Genomic DNA, 22,001 nt, shown 5'->3' with positions numbered 1-22,001 from the left:
GAAGGAGAGAAAAGGATGGACCCTTTTTGTGTGTGCTTATGTTTCATATTGAGTAACAAAAGTGTAGGTAATAATTAAGAAAACTATATTTAAGTCAATAATTAAGTTGACAATAAATTTCTCCATAGGTGAAAATCGGATTCTTTTTTCTGTGTAAGATTCAGCAGGCTTTGTTTTGTTATTTTGTGTTTTTTTGGCTTAAAATTTGAATGCCACAGCTTTTGTAACAACTGGGAACTTTTCATTTGTTAGTGTTAATTTAACTTTGTTTTGGATTTCTGTCAGCTTTTGGATAGATAATGCATTTGTTGAGGAATAGTGTATGCTACTGTTATAAATTGTAATAAAATAGTAATTTGTGAGTGAAGGAGTATAATTATTAGAAAGAATTGGGAAATATTAATTATATTTCCTCAGATTTAAGTGTAGGGACATATATTTATTGCATTAATTTCTCTAACTCCAAAATTGTGCCATTTGTTTATTGATTGACAGGAGCAGGGAGACCTTCTTTCTGCTAAAAGCTTTTACTGTGTGTTCCTGAGCCAATACTAATTTATGAAGTTGAAATCTTTTATGAAATAGGGAACCAGCCAGCTGTTAATATACAGAAAACTGTTAACTTTGTCATACCGTTCATAAGATATTAACCTTTGGGCTTATGAATTCCCAGTTGTCTTTTTTTCTTTAAATCCTTGATCATATGAGTCCACATATACTTCCTTGAAAATGTATGTGATTTCTGTTCCACATGGGGGAAGGAGAGGAAGTAGAGAAATATGTGTAGTTTATTTTGCTTTTTCATGTCTTGCCATTTACTAAGGTAGTTAAACTAAATTAGAGTCTGAGTTAATGCAATGACATCAGTTATGAGAGCAGGTAATACTTAACAGTGATAATACAAACAACTAGTCCCAACTATCCACAGGGTTTATAGAGTGCCCTTGATTGAACATGCTTGTGGATCTTAACACATGTGACTTTCTCTTTGCTGACCATGTGTAACTTGTTGCTTCATCAAAATTAAAAGCATATTACATTAATAGTTACAATTAAATGTTAATAGGAATGATAAGTGTATTTATCTTTTCAGCCCTACAGTGGATTCTACCCTTGAATAAGTGAAAAGTTGGCCTCTTTGCTTTACAGGGAGAAGGAAAAAAAGAAAAGAACCAAACTTTAGCTATCACTGCCATTTCCTGTTGCTATTGCCTTTAGAAGATAGCTTGTAGGACAAGTCAGGGAGTGCCTTTTTTTCTCTTATTTTCCTTCCTTAGTCACAGCTGGAGAACTATGGAAAACAGGTTAGGATGTAGTCAAGGATATTTAGTTTTTATGCATCCTGGCTTTAATGCACCAATAAATTGAATTGTGCCTTAATTTTTTCACACTGAAAAGGAAGTTAAAGCAAAATTATGCTTTGAATCTGTGAAATGTCTTAAGTGTTAACCCTGTTTCTTTTAAAATCTTGTTGATCCTGTGAGACTTCCTTTTTAACATAAACACTTTCGTACAACAAAAGCGAACTACAGGGTATTTCCTCAGTTGACAGAAATGATTTAAAAGTTCTGGCTGCAGTGTTTCTAAATGAGCACCTCAGGATGGACATTCTAAAAAGTTCATATGTGGTTTGTGTTATGTCTTCTACATATAAAAAGTGGCTGGGATAGTAAATTATTTCTCTGTTGTCAAAAGTATTCTTCTCTTTTCACTGCACTGCTGAGAAGTTTGCACTCCCTTCTCACTTGCTGTTTTTCTCTCCTGTCATTATTCTGTTTGGGCAAGTTACCTTTATGGGAGGATTCTTTGTTAAGCAGAGTCTGCTGAGTACCTACTAAGTTAATGAGGCTTCATGTCTCAAAGAATTTGCTATAGACATATTAATCCTATGAGATGTGAAGAAAAAACACAACTGGTTCAGAGCCCAAAGAAGTTTTGGATGTGGGCATGCTTTATTTCATTAGAGATTTACAATATTCCTTGGTATGTTAAAGATTTTAAGAAGCTCATTTCCCAAACTTCTTTGACCATGAGAATGTTTTATTTTCTACTGTTAATTTTGTGAATTCCATGGAACATTAGAAAATGTTGAATTATAAACAGAACTTGCCCTTAATGTTAAATAGGAGGAGAGAAGATAGATATATAGCTACATACTCTTGAAATAAAGTTATAAATGGTGTCAGGGGTCTAGGTAAAGTGCTATAGAAGTAGAAAGGATAGGAAGATTATCTCTAGAAGTGGGAAAGGATTAGAAGGTGACATTTGAATGAAATACAAAGGATAAATTAAATTTGAGTTTGTGGAACTGGGTGGAGGGACATTCCAATAAAGCAGACCATACAAGTGTAGACCCCCAAAACAAGGGAAGAGTTCATCTTAGTTCATGGAGTATAGCATGCATGAAGACGAGGAGTGGCATGTAAGGTAAGAGTTTTTAATTGTTGAGGATTAGGAATTTGATTTTTTTTTTTTTTTGTAAATGTGGATGCATTAATAATAGTGTTTGAAGTCAGGTAATTTATTTGACTGTGGTGACAATGGCTCTTTGACTTCCAGATTAGAATTTGAACAGTGAAGAACACATTTGTGTAAAAACATATTTATGTCTCTTAGATTTACAAATTAAGTTACACGGACTGAAGACTTACTCAAAAAGACTTATTCTGTTGTTCAAGTAACTAGTTAGTATAATGAACAGGAAATATACAAGTAAGGACCACTCCTTTACTTTCAAGATGTTGATATGCTACTTGTTTTAGCCATAATAGCTATTAAATACATATTTATGGAACTTGGCCACCGATACATAGTATCATGTATGTAAAATGGATTCGTTCAGCAAACATTTAGCTTTCCTTACCTTACCTACCCTAGGCCAGAAATCCTTCCAGGTGCTGGAATTAAAAGATGGTTTGAGTTAAAAATCTAGTTGAGGGAGTGAAAGAAAAAAAAAACAACCAACCTTTCTTCTCTCAACACTTTACCAATACTCTCAATATTGCTTCACTTCTGACATCAGATGTATGGGGATGGGGATTTTTTTCCCACAACAGTTCAGTTTTCCAGCAGACACTGACTGGGTTTTCTACAATTCACTCTAATTCTGATACTGTTTACCTGGAGTTAGCTTAAGTCCCACAAAGGGCTTGAAGTTAAGGGCTCAGTCTCACAAACATGCCCCCACTCTGGATACCAATGTTGTCATCTCTATTTCTGATTGGCCAGCCATAAATTGGAGGTTCTCATGACCTCCTCTTTGGGTTCAGTAGTTTGCTAGAATGGCTCACAGAACTCAGGAGAACAATTTAGTAACTAGATTACTGGTTTATTAAAAAGCTCAGAAACAACCAGAGGGAAGAGACACATAAGGCAGAGTATGGAGAAGGAGTACCGCACTGCCATTCTCTCTTTGGGTGTGCCGCCCTTTTAGCAACGTGATGTGCTCCACAACCAGGAATTTCCCTGAACCCGACACTTTAGGGATTTTTATGGAGATTTCATCATGTAGAGAATCAATTATTCACTCAATCTCTAACCCTTCTCCTCTTCACAGAGTATAGAGGATGAGGCTGAAAGTTCTGGGCTTCTAATCATGCTTTATCTTTCTGGTGACCAGCCGCCATCCAGGAACCCACCAAGAGTTGCTTCAGTAGAGCCAAAGGTGCTTCCAGGAGATTCCAAGAGATTTAGGAGTTCTGTGTAAACCACTCCTATCAACTTTGTCACTCAGCAGATTAGAAGAGTTTTAGGAGGATTGTGTCAGGAACCAGGATCGAAGACCACCGGAACAAAAGCTCTCCTGGCATGCTTATCACTTAGCCTCTTAGTTGTCTTGTGTGTGCTTTCTTTCAGCCTTTCCTTGGGTAGGATGAATCCCATTTTGCTAGCCTGAAACAAAACATTTGTAGTGCTTTTCAAAAGAATTAGTATTCAATAAATGTAATTGATTTCAATCCACCACAAAACATGTAGTCTCATGAAAATAAAATCAAATGTGATTAAAAGGAGAAGCCAAATGGGTAAAATTCATTTAGTTCCAGTGCTGGAATTGCATAAAGCTCATGTTTGGTTTCTGGTAGAGTCTTGGATTTACAGCACCATAGAATGCCTATTTTTTATTTCTGGAGTGGAGCATGGTGATCCTGCCTTTTTTTGGTTTTGGATATAAGGGGAAAATCTTGATTTTCAAGGTCCTCAGCAGGGGATTTGGCTATGGGCAAGCAAGTGTCTTGAATTATTGTGCATCTGCGATGTGCTCAATGTTATTCTGTTGACCACAGCTGGAAAGTAAGAGAAATAGATGACAAAACCTGCCCTTGCTTTCAATTTAACTGTAACAAGAGAGAAACTTACGGATGTTACTGCTGCTGGTGCTAAGTCACTTCAGTCATGTCCGACTCTGTGCGATCCCACAGACAGCAGCCCACTGGGCTCCCCCGTCCCTGGGATTCTCCAGGTAAGAACACTGGAGTGGGTTGCCATTTCCTTCTCCAATGCATAAAAAAGTGAAAAGTGAAAGGGAAGTCGCTCAGTCGTGTCCGATTCTTAGCGACCCCTTGGACTGCATCCTACCAGACTCCTCCATCCATGGGATTTTCCAGGCAAGAGTACTCGAGTGGGTTGCCATTGCCTTCTTCCACAGATGTTAGTATAAAGCAATAAATGACAAAATGGAAGTGTTACTGGTATTAAATATTATTTTGTGTTGGGATTTGAATTTTTAAGCCTCGTGTGCACATGTGTGCGTGTGCTTAGTTGTATCCAACTGTTTGCAACCCCATGGACTGTACCCTGCCAGGCTCTTGCAGTCCATAGGAGTTTCCAGGCAAGAATACTGGAGTGAGTTGCCATTTCTTTCTCCAGGGGATTTTCCTGACCCAGGAATTGAACCCTGCACTCCTGCACTGCAGGCAGATTCTTTATGAAGTGGGCCACCAGAGGAGCCCTTTCAGCTTCATAAGGATTGTTTAAGAGTGAAGAAATCAGCTGAGATAATCTAGGGAAAGAACCCTTTCCCCACAAATATCCTTGTGGATTGAGTAACTTGGTCACAGGTAAGGAAGCAGAAGCGTGAGTTTGAAGAGAAGATGAGAGTAGGCTTGTGGTAGTGTGCCTGTCCATTTTGGAGTGCAAAGAAATTAGGTGGTGTAAAATAAGAACTTAAAAGGGTAGATTTAAGAGCATGAACATCATAGTTTTGAAATTGCATAGGGAAGTTTCTGACTAAAAGTGAATAGTGTTTTAAAGATTAGTTTGACAGTGGTCTGTTACATAGTGAATTTAAGAAAAGTACTTTCTACAGGAAGTACGTGAACCTACTTGTTAGTTGCTTTAATAGGACCCAGAAATACTTCTTCCTGAAATCCTCTGAGCCTTATTTTTTTTTTACCTTGGTAAGCGAAAATATTATAGGTCCTTTTGAGTTTGTAGGTGGCTATAACATATTTTATTGAATCTTTTTGAGAAAGTTTAGTTGGGTTTTCTCAAAGAGAAAATGTTAAATTAGGGATTTATGTTCCTGTTCAAGGGCTTGAGGTCTTAATTTTTAATAGAAATGACTACAAACCCCATGTTTTTATTACAATTGGTAATAAAGAATATGAAACTTATAGGAATATGAAATCAGTTTAACAGATAAACATACTAATACATTATGTAAAGTTTGTCTTCCCTGGTGGCTTAGTGGTAAAGAACCCACCTGCCAGTACAGGAGATGCTGGTTTGATCCCTGGATCCAAAGGTCCTTTGGAGAGGAAATGGCAACCCACTCCTTTTTTCTTGCCTGGGAAATCCCATGGACAGAGGAGCCTAGCGAGCTACCATGTATGGGGTGGCAAAGAATCAGTCACAATTTAAGTGACTGAGCATGTATGCAAAGTTGAATTTAACATGATAGTATCTTTGTAGTACATACTTGGAGAAGGCAGTGGCAACCCAGTCGAGTACTCTTGCCTGGAAAACCCCATGGGCAGAGGAGCCTGGTAGGCTGCAGTCCATGGGGTTGCTAAGAGTTGGACACGACTGAGCGACTTCACTTTCACTTTTCACTTTCATGCATTGGAGAAGGAAATGGCAACCCACTCCAGTGTTCTTGCCTGGAGAATCCCAAGGATGGGGGAGCCTGGTGGGCTGCCGTCCATGGGTTCGCAGAGTCGGACATGACTGAAGCGACTTAGCAGTAGCAGCAGCAGTACATACTTAGATCGTTTTGGCTGATTTTGCTTTTAATTACTATAGAAAATTAAGATATACCTTTGTTAGATTCATGAAATTCTAGAAGATTTTGGGGGAATTGTTTACAAGTATCTTTGAGAATCCTCAGGAGGAATTGATCATTTAGAGGTCTTGAAGAATTTATTAATTTGCCTATCTTTTTCTCATTGTAAATGCCTTTGCAGTGCTAAGTATTAATAAGTTACTGGGTTTTATTTAGTTTTATAAGCAGAAAAGATTTTAGGTTTTTTGTTTTTTCAAAACTTCCATTTTTTAAAAAATCAGCAACTAATTTATCTTTAACTCTTGTAATAATTTGATTGCCTCTGAAGATAAAACCTGCACTTCACTTCCAGGATACTGTTCTCTTCTAGTAGTTCTTCCTCCTTTACTGGTCCCTCTTATTTTGTCTCTTGATGGTTTCCTTTCCTCTTCCTATTTCCACATGTTGGCGTGCCCTTCTTCCTGGGTGATCTAATCCAGTTCTGAGGTTTTAAATAACTTTAAAATTATATCTAGCACCAGTTTCTTCCCTGTAATACAGCTTATTTTTCTGACTATGTGCTTTACATTTTCACATGTATATCAGATTGGCATCTTCTACATATAATATGCAGAATAGAGCTCTTGTTTCCCCACTCCCTTTTCCATCTCCTTCCCAGTCTCAGTAAATGGTACCACTCACTGTTCATACAGTTGTTCTGGTTGCAACCTCTATGAGTCATCATGATTCCCTTTTAAAATTTCTTGCCACATCCAGTTTATCAGCATTCAGTTCACTCACTGTATCAGTTCAGTCGCTAGGTTGTGTCAAACTCTTTGCGACCCCATGGACTGTAGCACGCCAGGTTTCCCTGTCCATCACCAACTGCCAGAGCTTGCTCAAACTCACATCCATCGAGTCGGTGAAGCCGTCCAACCATCTTATCCTCTGTTGTCCCCTTCTCCTCCTGCCTTCAATTTTTTCCAGCATCAGAGTCTTTTCCATTGAGTCAGTTATTCGCATCAGGTGGCCAAAGTATTGGAGTTTCAACTTCAGAATCAGTCCTTCCAATGACTATTCAGGACTGATTTGCTTTAGGATAGACTGGTTTGATCTCCTTGTATTCCAAGGAACTCTCAAGAGTCTTCTCCAACGCCATAGTTCAAAAGCATCAATTCTTTGGCACTCAGCTTTCTTTATAGTCCAACTCTCACATCCATATGAAGAGATCCTTTAAAAGGTCATGTACCTGGCGATATGACAATATCCCTTACATTGCTACTTTGAGTCATTAACATCTCTTGACTAGACTACTACAATGTTGCAGGTTTTCTCAGAGAAGCTGACTTTAAGACAGTTTAGTCCCATGGACAGAGGAGCCTGGTAGGCTGCAGTCCATGGGGTCATGAACAGTTGGACACGACTGAGTGACTTCACTTTCACTTTTCACTTTCATGCATTGGAGAAGGAAATGGTAACCCACTCCAGTGTTCTTGCCTGGAGAATCCCAGGGACGGGGGAGCCTGTGGGTTGCCGTCTCTGGGGTCGCACAGAGTCGGACACGACTGAAGCGACTTAGCAGCTGAGGGAAGTTGTGATTGTAGCTGCTGTTCATTTTTATTTGACACCAGCATGCTTAGCCAACTCTGATGAAGCAAGCTCATGCTTTTCCTTCTCTGTCATCTGGTTTTAAGTGATTCCGATAAGGCCATACATATGAATTAAGGGAAGCATGCTAGTGCAATAGTAGTGAAAAACGTGGGCTACCTGCTTATGCAGTTTGCTTTCTGGTTCTGTTCATGTTTGATCCTGGGGTTACTACTTCCATCTTATGATGAATAGTTCCTGGATCTACTTGACATCATGGTTTGTTGAGTCCATTGCAACCCAGACCTCCAACGAAATCTTGTGACCCATTGGATTGTAGCTCACCAGTGTGGCCTTGGATTAAATACCCCCATGTATCACAATTTCTCAGGTGTAAAACTAGGCTATATTTATAGAACCTACCTCATAGACTTGTTAAGTATGTATTAAATAAGATTGTAAGTGCTAGGCACATATTTGGCACATAGTAAACACTTTTAAAAATTAGCTGTCATTACCGTCTTATTTAGAAGTCTTTCATGTGTTTGTCAGACTTTCTAAAGTTCTGAGTAGCTCTAAGCATAAATTCCTTTGAGTCATTGTTTCTCAATTTGTGCTTGTAAATTAAGATTTGTTAGACATGTCAACTCTTCTGTCTCAAGTGAGGTAGACTCAGGTATGATTATATAAATATGTTTGCTAAATGAGTCTGAGAAGGCAATGGCACCCCGCTTCAGGACTCTTGCCTGGAAAATCCCATGGACAGAGGAGCCTGGTAGACTGTAGTCCATGGGGTCGCAAAGAGTCGGACATGACTGAGCGACTTCACTTTCACTTTTCACTTTCATGCATTGGAGAAGGAAATGGCACCCCACTCCAGTGTTCTTGCCTGGAGAATCCCAGGGACAAGGGAGCCTGTTGGGCTGCTGTCTGTGGGGTCACACAGAGTCGGACACGACTGAAATGACTTGGCAGCAGCAGCAGCAGCTAAATGAGTAAATTATATTTTAGAGGGTCAGAATATTTACTTTGCAGAATATCTAACTCATCCTTAAGATTTAATCATCAATCATGTCAGCACCTGGGTAAACTGAATTTATTTATTTATTTGCAGTTATTCCAAAATATTGGCATATTCCCCATGTTATATAATGCATCCTTGTAACATATCTTACATCCAGTAGTTTGTACTTCCTGTTCAGTTCAGTTCAGTCGCTCAGTCGTGTCCGACTCTTTGCCACCCCATGAATCGCAGCACTCCAGGCCTCCCTGTCCATCACCAACACCCGGAGTTCACTCAGACTCAACGTCCATCGAGTCAGTGATGCCATCTAGCCATCTCATCCTCTGTCGTCCTGTTCTCCAGCCCCCAATCCCTCCCAGCATCAGAGTCTTTTCCAATGAGTCAACTCTTCGCATGAGGTGGCCAAAGTATTGGAGTTTCAGCTTTAGCATCATTCCTTCCAAAGAAATCCCAGGGCTGATCTCCTTCAGAATGGACTGACTGGATCTCCTTGCAGTCCAAGGGACTCTCAAGAGTCTTCTCCAACACCACAGTTCAAAAGCATCAATTCTTCGGTGCTTAGCCTTCTTCATAGTCCAACTCTCCATACATGACCATAGGAAAAACCATAGCCTTGACTAGACAGACCTTAGTCGGCAAAGCAGTGTCTCTGCTTTTGAATATGCTGTCTAGGTTGGTCATAACTTTTCTTCCAAGGAGTAAGCGTCTTTTAATTTCATGGCTGCAATTACCATCTGCAGTGATTTTGGAGCCCCCCCTAAGTAAAGTCTGACACTGTTTCCACTGTTTCCCCATCTATTTCCCATGAAGTGATGGGACCGGATGCCATGATTTTCATTTTCTGAATGTTGAGCTTTAAGCCAACCTTTTCACTCTCTTTCACTTTCTTCAAGAGGCTCTTTAGTTCCTCTTCATTTTCTGCCATAAGGGTGGTGTCATCTGCATATCTGAGGTTATTGATATTTCTCCCGGCAATCTTGATTCCAGCTTGTGTTTCTTCCCATCCAGCGTTTCTCATGATGTACTCTGCATATAAGTTAAATAGCAGGGTGACAATATACAGCCTTGACGTCCTTTTCCTATTTGGAACCAGTGTGTTGTTCCATGTCCAGTTCTAACTGTTGCTTCCTGACCTGCATGCAGATTTCTCAAGAGGCAGGTTAGGTGGTCTGGTATTCCCATCTCTTTCAGAATTTTCCACAGTTTATTGTGATCCACACAGTCAAAGGCTTTGGCATAGTCAATACAGCAGAAATAGATGGCGCCGAAGCAGGACCCGAAGCCTAAATTCCAGGATGGTGAGAGAGTGCTGTGCTTTCATGGGCCTCTTCTTTATGAAGCAAAGTGTGTAAAAGTTTCCATAAAGGATAAACAAGTCAAATACTTCATCCATTACAGTGGTTGGAATAAAAATTGGGATGAATGGGTTCCAGAAAGCAGAGTACTCAAGTATGTGGATACCAATTTGCAGAAACAAAGATAACTTCAAAAAGCAAATCAGGAGCAATATGCAGAGGGGAAGATGCGAGGGGCTGCCCCTGGAAAGAAGACTGCTGGGCTGCAGCAGAAAAATGTTGAAGTGAAGACAAAAAAGAACAGAAGACACCTGGAAATGGAGATGGTGGCAGCACCAGTGAGGCATCTCAGGCCTCCTCGCAAGAAAAGGGCTCGAGTAGATCCTACTGTTGAAAATGAAGAAACTTCCCGCTACCCCACCCTAGTGTTGTCCTCTTCCCTACCATTGGTAACCATTAGTTTGTTCTCTTTGGAGAAGGAAATGGCAACCCACTCCAGTGTTCTTGCCTGGAGAATCCCAGGGATGGGGGAGCCTGGTGGGCTGCCGTCTGTGGGGTCACACAGAGTCGGACACAACTGAAGTGACTTAGCAGCAGCAGCAGTTTGTTCTCTATATCTGTGAGCATGTATCTTCACAAATTACTGTTGTTGTTGTCTTTTCAGATATATACTCAAGTATGGAATTTCTGGGTCATATGGTAGTCTTGGACTTCCCTGGTGGCTCAAATGGTAAAGAATCTGCGTGCAGTGAGGGAGACCTGGGTTCGATCCCTGGGTCGGGAAGTTCCCCTGGAGAAGGAAATGGCAACCCACTCCAGTATTCTTCCCTGGAGAATTCCATGGACAGAGGAGCCTGGTGGGCTATAGTCCACGGGGTTGCAAAGAGTCAGACATGACTGAGCAGCTAAGATACATGGTAGTTCTGTTTTTTGTTTTTTTGAGAGATCTCCATACTGTTTTTCACAGTGGCTGCACCAATTTTTATTCCCACCAGCAGTGTACAAGGGTTCCCTTTCTCCACATCCTGGCCATCATTTGTTACTTGTGTTCTTTTTGATGATAGATTAGCCATGTTGAGCATCTTTTCATGTGCCTTTTGGCCATCTATATGTCTTCTTTGGAAAAATGTCTGTTCATTTCTTCTGCCCATTAAAAAATCTGGTTTGAACTGAATTTTTTAAAAATAGCTAGCAGTTTTGTTTACTTTTCATGCCTTGATCATATCAGATGTTTATATTTCCTAGAACTGTATTACTATGGCTGCTATTTTTCAGTTATTTTGACCACTATAAAAGAATCTTTTAAAAAGAGTCTTAAAAATTTTTTTAAAACCTATTTATATTGTTATGTGTTCTTGCTACTTAATGTTTATTTTTTAGCAATAACATATTAACAATAATAAAAACTATATGGTTTTCTTTTAAAATATGTACAGTTTGAAAGTTGATCATGGAGTTTATGTATACAAGGCGTGTGACAGTTTATCAATTGTCTGATAAAATTATTGGCTTGTATTTTTGATCCCATATGACTATAAGGAGAAATGTTAAAAGACGGAATTAGTGATGCACATGGGCCTTCATGTGGCAGTTTTCACCTTTTTAGCTTCACCTCTTATTCTCACCACCTAAACTTTAGGCACAAGCAGCTATTTGTAGTTTCCCAAAGTTGCTATTAAGTGTTATATAGCAGTGGAAACAGCAATTTAAATCTCAAGTCTGCCATATGCAGCTTGTGTTATCTTGGGCAAGTCAGTATCCTCTCTAAATCTCAGCTGCCTCATTATAAACTGGGGATAAAATAGGTCCTCTGGTCTTAACTGCACACAGTGAATGTTAAATGATTATGTGAGCTGTTATTCTTGTTGGTGTTCCTCCTCTTTTTCCGATGGTTATTGTTCTGACTGAAGCTTATCCTCTCAGTCCTCCTTTCATATCAGACTGGTAAGCCATTCTCTCAAATTCCAATGTGATGATGATGATAATAAAAGGACAGGTTATCATCTAAGGGTTTTAACTGTCACTTCTCTCTACATCTTTCCATATGTGGCATTTGTGATCTAGTCCATTTTCCTCTAACGGGTTAAGCTCTATCTTCTTTTTCCCTAATGGTCTGGAAAACTGTTTGTTCCATTTTTTTTCTGGCTGACTTCTTCTTTCCTCTGGTCTCAGCGGAAGTGCCATGCTCTCAGAAAGTAAGACTGTTGCAGTACTCACTTTTTACCAGTCTTCTTTCATTTCCATCTTCCCATCATCTCTGTTGCTGTTTTTAGAGCGTTCAGGAATTTCTTTCCCCCACATTTATCACAATTGTGACTAGTTATTTCTGTAATTACTGTTTAAGGTTTGTATCCTTAGTAGAAGATTATTTCTGTGAGAACTTGCAGAGACTTGTGTATTGAATTCACATCTATGTTCTTAGTGCCTGCCACAGTGCTCAACACAAGAGTAGTTGTTTACTAAACATTTGCTGAATTAAGAAATATCCTATTTCCATCACTCAACTACCTAATGAGTTAACAACTCACTCAGCAATGTTAGTACTGAAGTTTGTGCACAAATTTTAGATTTTACTTATTACATACTATTATTGTATTCTTTATACTTTTTCCCTGTTCATGTTGTAAGTTTCTGAAGGGTGCCATTTGTGTTATATACATCTTTTTATTCCAAAGCCTAACAGACTACTTGGCAGTGGAAATTTTATTGTTCAGTGAATGTTCACCAATGAAAATATGTTTTTAAAGTATGATTAAGAATGGAAAGTTTTACAGATACAAGAATTCAAACTGAAATCACCAACAAATGCTATCAGTTTATATGCTAAGTGTGAGGCAATATATATGATACCTGTTTATATGAAATAGGGTAATATGGAAAATATGTAAATTCATGTATTAATATTATGTGTCTAAAAAACACATTATCAGCTTATGGTGAACATTTGAATGATAATTTTAATTGGGCCTTCTATTCTGATATTCTTTTTTTTAATTCTTTTTTTCTATAAAGTTTAGAAAATTTTGTCTTGCTATTTTAATATTAGATATTATATGTGAGCATTTTTTCTCATTTCATTAAATTTTTTTACAACATGATTTTAATAGGAACATAATTTTTTTCCTATAAATTGACTATAATTTTTCAATAATGATTCTGTTGATATTTCTGTAAGTAACTTTTCAGCATTATACATATTACAGAAATTTTGCATTCATACCTACTTTTTCCCTTAGAATTTTAACAGTAGAATTACTGGGTTAAATGGTGTGAGGATTTGTAGACCTGTTGATGTTACCAAAATGTTGCTTATCGCCCTCCAAAAATATTGTACATTTTAAATTTTCTAACAATAATGAGAGTGTGAATTTCAGCCTACCTGCTCCTGTATTGCATATTGTAATTAAGGAAATATTGTATTTAAATATTGTAACTAAGGAAAAAGAAACAATGTTGTCCGTATGAGGCCCCCTAAAAAGTAATAACTTGATCTTATTTGCTTACTAGTGAAGCTTTATATGTTTCATGTTTCTTGGCCATTTTTATTTTTTCTATACATTGTTTTCTTTGCTCACTTTTTCATTAGTTTGTTCCTGCTTATCAAACTCTTTAATATCCTAATTTTCATTAAATGATTTGTTTATTGAAGACTTTTTAAATAGAAAAAGCCTGTACATTTTAATAATTAGATGTATTTAATTGGTAGTTTAATTTCAGTTCTCACATAGTATAACCTATTTCATTTTTGTAAGTAGTAGTAAGTAATGTATGCAACTTTTTTCTTTTTATTATTATTATTTTTAATTTTAGTATTTTTTTTCACTCTACAGTATTGTATTGGTTTTGCCATACATCAACATGGATCTGCCATGTGTTCCCAATCCTGAACCCCCCTCCCACCTCCCTCCCTTTACCATCCCTTTGGGTTGTATGAAATTTTTAAAAGAACATTTATTTTGTAAACTAGGAGCCTTTTGTGGCAGATGAGTATATTGAACGTCTTGTGTGGAGAACCCCTGGAGGAGGCTCTAGAGGGGGACCTGAAGCTTTTGATCCTAAAAGGTGAAGTAAAATTGTTTTTTCATAGACCCAATCTAGTACAAGTTTGTGTCTGGGACAGAGGTGACTGTTGGAATTCCTTTCAATATTCCTGAAAAGGGAGTTAACAACTGGCCAGTAAAAGGAAGATACATTAGAAGCTCGAGATTTATTTTTTTTCCTTTTATGTTTCTTTTATTTTAAAGAAGGACTTTAAGTGACATGGGGAAAGGGATTTTATTGCATTATGAGAATTTAATCTTTTCTCCAATTAATAAATTAGAAATTATTGGTTATACCTCTAAAATAAAACATGTTGAGAATGCCATTTTAAGTATTGTTGTAAATTGGGGGAACAAAACTCACTATACCCTGGAATGCACAGTATTATGTTTATATAGTACATTTTACCCTTTTGACTATTTCTGTAAAATTGGTTTCATTTCTGAGGGTTAATCTGGAGATTCCCTATAAGGTTTTCATTTATATCAGAGATAATCCCTAACATGATGCTAGAGAGAAAATTAACATGTTCATCCCTACCTCAAGGAATGCTCACTAATGCTTTATTTACAATTATAAGTGAATTGATCAGTTCCTAGTGATCAGTTATAGATGGATTGATACATATTCTAATTTTCTTTTGTTAGATTATTAGAAGAATTTGTAAATCATATTCAGGAGCTCCAGATAATGGATGAAAGGATTCAAAGGAAAGTAGAGAAACTAGAGCAACAGTGTCAGAAAGAAGCTAAGGAATTTGCCAGGAAGGTACAAGAACTCCAGAAAAGCAATCAGGTAAACTGTTAATTGAATAATGAATATACAGACTTCAATATGTTTATATCCTTTCAGTTTTAAGGTTTTTAAAAAAAGGTCTAGTCAAATAGTAATTGTTGAGGTTTCTTAATACTGCTCCCATCTCATGTCATAAAATGTTTATGAATTGTTACCATGCACTCTTGGTGTACTTGTTTGCTACTGAGTGATGGTTTGGGGTCAGAGTACTCCCTTCTTAGGATGAGATGGTATTCAGTACAGTGTGGTCCTTGCTTCCTCTCTTAACAATGCAAATTTTTAAGAATGATACCTCAGCAGACCTGTATTTTTAGGGGGTCGCACAGAGTTGGACACGACTGAAGTGACTTAGCAGCAGCAGCAGCATGATTAGCTTGGATATTTAGGTATTTATTTGCATTCTCATTTAATCATAAAGCGAAATAATAATACCAGACCAACTATTGCCTGGATCAGATTTTTCCCTAGAGGAAACCTGGTCTGGGAAGTTTCACTGAAGTCATGAGGCAGATACCCTAATGAGAATGCTGGTGTAACTGGGAAAAGCAGATGCAGAACTCTTCCTCAGTCCATTTTGGAGTAAAACTAGACCATTAGGGTGACTCTGGGGTACATAGGCCAAGCTTCTTAGCCATTCTTACTTCTTAGGCCCTAGACTTAATCAGGAAACTCTGAACCTCTTTCACATCCTGAGCCTGATGTGGAACTTGACTGACCTTTAGTTAGAAATGTAGTTAGAAGAGCATGTTTAGCATTGCTGCCTTGTAGGGGTTGTTTGTTCTTTAGTATTAGGGAATAGCAAGCTGATTTCTACTCAGTTTTCATATGTTTAGATTCCTTCACTTAAGCCTGTATAACTGTTAGAAAATATTTAGTAAAGTCAGTAATTTACATAAGATAATGTATTTTTAAGTAGTTAAAGTAATAGATTCAAAATACTTCTAATGCAAAGTCCCCTTGGTAATAACAATAGTAGTAATAGTTAATCTGGGTTCTCTGATTGTATTTTATGCTTGTGCATGTTTCTCATAGGTTGCCTTCCAACATTTCCAAGAACTAGATGAGCACATCAGCTATGTAGCAACCAAAGTCTGTCACCTTGGAGACCAGCTGGAGGGGGTAAATACACCCAGACAACGGGCAGTGGAGGCTCAGAAGTTGATGAAATACTTCAATGAGTTTCTAGATGGAGAACTGAAATCTGATGTTTTTACAAATTCTGAAAAGGTGAGCACTGTCAGAAGAATAAAAGCATGTAATAACATTACTAACAGTGCTCTAATTATGAACTAAATTGCTACTTTCCAGAGTCAGACTTAATCACTGAGAAGCTGACTTACTAAAAGTCTTTATTTTGAAAAAGACACTTGCCAACAAAATTTACATTCAAATTTTCAGTTGGATTGCCTGGCATTTTGTTTATGAAATGTGTATGGCTTAGAAATATTGAGTTAACTATGTTAATAAGTATTTCTTTTTCATAATTGACTTTTAATATTAAAAGAATTTAATAGTCATACTCTCCTGGGTGAGGGGGTGGTGTGACCCTAAATCATTTACAAACTGAAGTATATTTCTGTGCAAGAAATTCAGAGCTGCTAGTTTTTGTTACTTGAATAAAGTGCTTTTATAAAAGCTAAAGCATAGTTTGGATCAAAAAGAATTGAAAAATCTGAATTAATTATTCATGTTAATCTTTTTCATAGCACTAGTCACTTAGTCCTCGTCTAAGGTTGTATGGTATTGGTTACTCTACAATCTTGGGAGAAGGTTATTCAGCTCATTTTCTTCCCCTCGGGTGGGAAAAAGTTAAGAGTGCATGAAAAAATAAGAATTATGGATAGTATATGCACATAGTAATAACATTGTCTATTAATATGTTAAATACAGTCTTCCAGACTATTTTCCAGGTTTACTCCATGGGATATCTCAGGTAGTGGAATGTTAAAAGCTAAGTTGTACTGAAGTTCACTTTGAATTAAGCAACACATTGTTTTGTGAGCAGGAAATATATAGGTTTATAGAGTTTATAATTTTTAGAGATCTTTGAAAAAAATGCTTATATGTGTAGAGAAAATTCCTCTATAGAAAAGACAGTATTTTAAATAATGAGTTCCAGGAATTATATTTATAATATAAAGTAGAGCTGATAAGATTAATATCAAGAACATAATCATACCTAAACACTTGTAAAACACTGGCAATATCTAACTTTTATACATTCATGTGATTCTCACACACACACGCATAACACATATGGCTTGAACACCAAACTGTTTTTCAGGGTACAGTTTTGTTTTGTTTGAATGTTTTTGTTTTGTTTCCTACATGAAACATATATATTTCTAATGTATTATAAAAGTATATATTAATACTTATATATGTATTTTTAATTGTTTTATATATATATATAAAATTGTATGTCATTCAAGTCTTATAGCTTGGGTTACCTTGGATTATACCTGTTGGATTGTAGAGTATATTTATGCTTTGTTATAAACAAAATGCAGATATTTTACCCAGTGTGAGTTGGTCTGTTTATTTCATGCAGCTCAAGGCAGCCATTTAGAATCTAGAGAAAAGTAAATATTTTAAAATTGACTGATTACGTGTGTGTGTGTGTGTGTGTGTGTGTGTGTGTGCACGCGCTCAGTTGTATCCTACTCTTCCACTATGGACTGTCGCCCACCAGACTCCTCTGTCCATGGGATTTCAGAGATAAGAATGCTGGAATGGGTTGCCTTTTCCTTCTCCAGGCAATCTTCCCACCCCAAGGATCAAATCTGCATTTCTTGCATTTCCTGCATGGGCAGGCAGATTCTTTACCACTAGTGCCACATATACTTTTTTTAAATGAAAAAGGATGATTTTACTATTTATTGTGGAGTATTGTTTCTTTGTATGGAAGATCTTATGGGGCACAAGTTGAAAGTAGTTAAGTGTAGAATGTTTCAATCACTCACACATCCATCTGTTTTTATTTTTTTCATCTCTAAATAACATCACTGAGGATTTAGTACTCTCCATATCATGCTAAGGGTTAATCACTCAGTCATGTCTGACTCTTTTTGATCCCAGGTACTGTAACCCACCAGCCTCCTCTGTCCATTAAATTTTCCTGGCAAGAATACTGAACTGGGCAACCATTCCCTTCTCCAAGGGATTTTCCCCGCCCAGGGATCAAACTCAGGTCTTATGCATTGCTGGCAGATTCTTTACTGTCTGAGCCACCAGAACTATGCAAAATCAAATAACGTTGGCCCTGGTTTTCAAGAAATTTACTTTCAACTGAATTCGATGATGAATATTGTGGCATTCTAGAAAGACATCAAAAGTTCAGGCTTGTTATACATACATACTAGGTTACAAATAAGTAGATCCTTAAAACTTGATATAATAGTGATGATGTTGATAGTGATTGCACACGTATTTTAACCTGATTTGTATTGCTTATAATGTTTTATATAATGAAATTATCTTCTTTACATTATCTCTTTACACTTTAAACATTTTAATTCTCAAGTATTTGTGTAGTTCATGATGTTACTATTGTCTCTTAATTTTTAAGATTCTTAATGAAAGATGAGCAAATCTTCATATCCTTGCTACCTCATTCACTTGGTCACTAGCTGTCTAATTTTTGAGGAGTAAGTACAGACTTACCAGGGTTTAAGCTAAGTCCTCTTATTTTCTTTCCTTTGCGTCACTCTCTCCCATTCTCATTTTCTTTCATCTTGTTTCTTTTTTTCTTATACTTTAGTCCTCTTTTCACAGTTGTCTTATTTTTCTCTCATGTCTCCCATAGATTTTGGGTTACCATTGAGTCATTATTTTTGGCCTGGCACTGTCAGTTAACTACACTTAGGAACCTCATATATGGTACTAGATTGCTAATTATTAGGTAAACTTCTGGCTGTTTCAGTTTCTGCACTGTGTACCAGCCACCTTCCCAGTGGAAAGAAAAGGAAAATCACCCATGTCGGTGTGTGATTGTGGAAGGAACTAGAATGGGAAAAGATAACACATCTTAGTCCTTTTTCTTTCTGCTCCATAGTCATTTTTGCTGTTTTTTTTTTATCTTTGCTTTTCAGAATCTTCTAATTTTTTTCTCTGGGGGGAAAAAAAACATTTTATGTCCATAGTATATATTCCCTCTTACCTCCATCTTTACAAAGTATGTTAGTTGTTTTTCTTCTTAGAATCACAACTTAATGTTCTGCATGTAGATAATGCCTGGTGGCCCTGATTATCTTCAACATGTTAGCATTGGGTGGTCTGTCACCTCACACTGACATCAGTGGCAGATGTAAGCAGGTTATTAGATTGTGGTTTTGAAAACTTCTGTGCCTAGAGTATATTTTAACTGACAGATGACTTTAAGAACTACTTGTGCTTGAAATAGTTTTTGTAAAATAATTTGGTAATTCAATAAAATAATATGTTATTTACACTGCTGTACTTCTTCCTATATTAAGTGAAGCTTGTAAACACTGCATAAGGGGGACTTGTATCTCTTAACAAGAACAAACTCCTGATGGAAACATAAAGCATGTACCTGGCAGGTTCCTTCTGAAGGGAGTATTGGTAAGGAGAAAATGGTGGACCTTGCTAGTACCACTAAATGGCATGTTGAAAAGTGGTCTTGCAGTGTTAATCTATGCTCATGTGCAGCAGAATTAGACTGAGCGTCCGGTAACTGAAAATGGCAGTGACATGCTGACTAGGAGATAAGTAGCTGAAGCAGAAATGCTGTCTATATTCACTCTTGTTTGGCATCAGCAGTATCATTTGGTCCTGCTCTTTTTTTCCACTGTTGTTTGCCAGACTTCACATGAGTACTCAGAAAGTTCTGTTTGAAGGTTCTCAGCTCTTCTGTCAACATTTGTAGGAGTCTCTATCTGTCTTTTTTTCCTTTTTTTTTTCTTAGTGTTAAAGAAAGTGAATGATAAAATCAGTTACTAAAGGTGTGCCAAAATTAAACTCAATGCTTATTTGAAATTTGTTTTCAAAAGTTAGCATATATAACTCTCTATACATTAGTATGAATAAGCACAAATTTCTGCATTTAAAAAATTTTAGACTCCTTGTCTAAATCCTTTAGTTACACGGCTTGAATAAGTACAAACATTTTTGTATCATATTCTATTCAGAAGACTTCATGTTAACAAGTTTTAAAACTTGATATGTTTATTAAATGATAAGCATTTTGTTGTTTTCTTCACCTACAGTGGGATATATGCACCAGTATGGTCTGAATTATTTCATAAATCTTGTTTCTCTGTTCATAAACTCAGAAGATACTTAAACTTGCTTTCGGCAGTCAATTATTTGAAATTTTTTGGAGTAGACTTGAACTGCAGGTTTCATTGGGAAGGGATTGTGGCATTATAAAATCACAAGATTTCAATACCATAATGACAAATTGTTTATGTTTCAATGACTCATTATTGGTGATACCCCAGATGTATTCCTCTTGCTCACAAGATTTTATTGTGTATTTTAAAAGAAAATTGTTTGGGTGAGAGTCTGTGGACATACATATATTACTATTTTTAAATACAAAATTATTTTTTGATATGTATAAAGGTTTTTTTTTTAACTATTGCTTTTATTTTTTAATAGATAAAGGAGGCAGCAGACATCATTCAGAAGTTGCACCTAATCGCCCAAGAGTTACCTTTTGATAGGCAAGTTTATTTCTCAAGAGTTAATTTGGCTTTATAGTATGTAATGTATGGAATAAAATTGTAGTTTTACCTGTATTAGTTTACTCATTAAATCAACAAGAACGTACTGAGGACTGCCTTTAAAAGATATAGTATGCAATAATTGATTGAAAAAATATGATCTCTTAGCAACTAAATTTAATGATGTGTGTTGAAATAATCTCAATCCTTTTTCTTTTGAAAAAAAATTGATGGAGAATTTTGAGATTGACAAGTAACATTTTGAATTTTCTGTTTGTTTTTTTTTTGACTTTGATAACAGTGTAGAAGGGCAGAGAAAGATTAAACATGGTTTCTTGAGCTGCTTTTTCCTCTAGACGAGAGTTCTTAAGCTTTTGGGAGTCTTGGACACCTCTCCAAAGCTGGTAAAAGCTATGAAATTGCCTTTAAAAAGTTCAGATAAACAGACTGTTGTATACAATTTCTTGGAGTTTTAGACCATTTAACCTGTCTGAAAGCTCCTTCCTAGGGACCTTAAAGTTACAAAGTCCTGTTTTAGATGCCAGGCCTTAGGACCATTGCTAAGTCAGGTATTAATGGTTTTATCCTTAAGGAGGCTTCACTGAGAAGAAAATTCTTTCATGATTTCCTTTAGTCCATGGAATGTCAGACTCCTTAATTAAATTTTATTAATAGTGGTTCTCCCATTTAAATATCTGGAAAAACATATCTTCTCTTAAAACAGATAATGTATCTTATTCCTTTTGTGGTACTTGAAGATCCTCGGTTACAAGTAGAATGTAAATGTATTACTGTACTTAGAGTTTGCCCATTATGTCCCAATATTCCCTACCCATAAATATATTTTATTTTACTTTGAACTTTGTGTCATCGTAAAGAGTTAGCAGTAATAATCATTTAGCTATTATTGATACTCTCAGGCTTGTCCAACATTATAAACTGATTTTTAATGTCAACCACAAAAAACCTTTTATTTCAGAGTTAAACCATTTACTTAAATGGATAAAATGTATGGCTCACAATGGGTACATGATCATTTTCTCCCACCCATATAAACATCAGATGTATATACTCATCTTCTCCTACTTCTCAGTTACATACTTCTCTTATATTTCGTTTTAACCTCTCTCCCAAGCCTTAGAATTGAATTTACATCCTAATCAAATTTAATTTTCTCACAGAGATCAATATAACCTAACATGTATTCTGTACTCTGTGATCCACCATAACTATGATATATCAATTATGTTATCTGTGTGCTCAGTTGCTAAGTCATGTTTAACTCTCTGTGACTCCGAGGACTATAGCCCGCCAGGCTCCTCTGTCCATGGGATTTCCTAGGCACAAATACTGGAGCGAGTTACCATTTTCAT

The 22,001-nt window shown here is 36.8% G+C and overlaps 1 protein-coding gene across 1 annotated transcript in view; it reads left to right on the top strand.

Annotated features, from left to right (window-relative positions):
• Positions 1–22,001, top strand: part of EXOC5 (exocyst complex component 5) — a 50,736-nt gene that overhangs the window by 1,165 nt on the left and 27,570 nt on the right. The window contains exons 2-5 of the mRNA XM_069596696.1: positions 14,073–14,167; positions 14,794–14,941; positions 15,974–16,168; positions 20,564–20,628. Of these exons, the coding sequence (XP_069452797.1) occupies positions 14,073–14,167; positions 14,794–14,941; positions 15,974–16,168; positions 20,564–20,628 (503 nt within the window). The remainder of the gene's footprint in view (positions 1–14,072; positions 14,168–14,793; positions 14,942–15,973; positions 16,169–20,563; positions 20,629–22,001) is intronic.

The sequence above is a fragment of the Ovis canadensis genome, chromosome 7 (genome assembly GCF_042477335.2).
Source record: "Ovis canadensis isolate MfBH-ARS-UI-01 breed Bighorn chromosome 7, ARS-UI_OviCan_v2, whole genome shotgun sequence".
NCBI lineage: Eukaryota > Metazoa > Chordata > Mammalia > Artiodactyla > Bovidae > Ovis > Ovis canadensis.
Note: the sequence above shows the minus strand (reverse complement) of the source record. Positions and strands in the feature narration are given on the sequence as shown.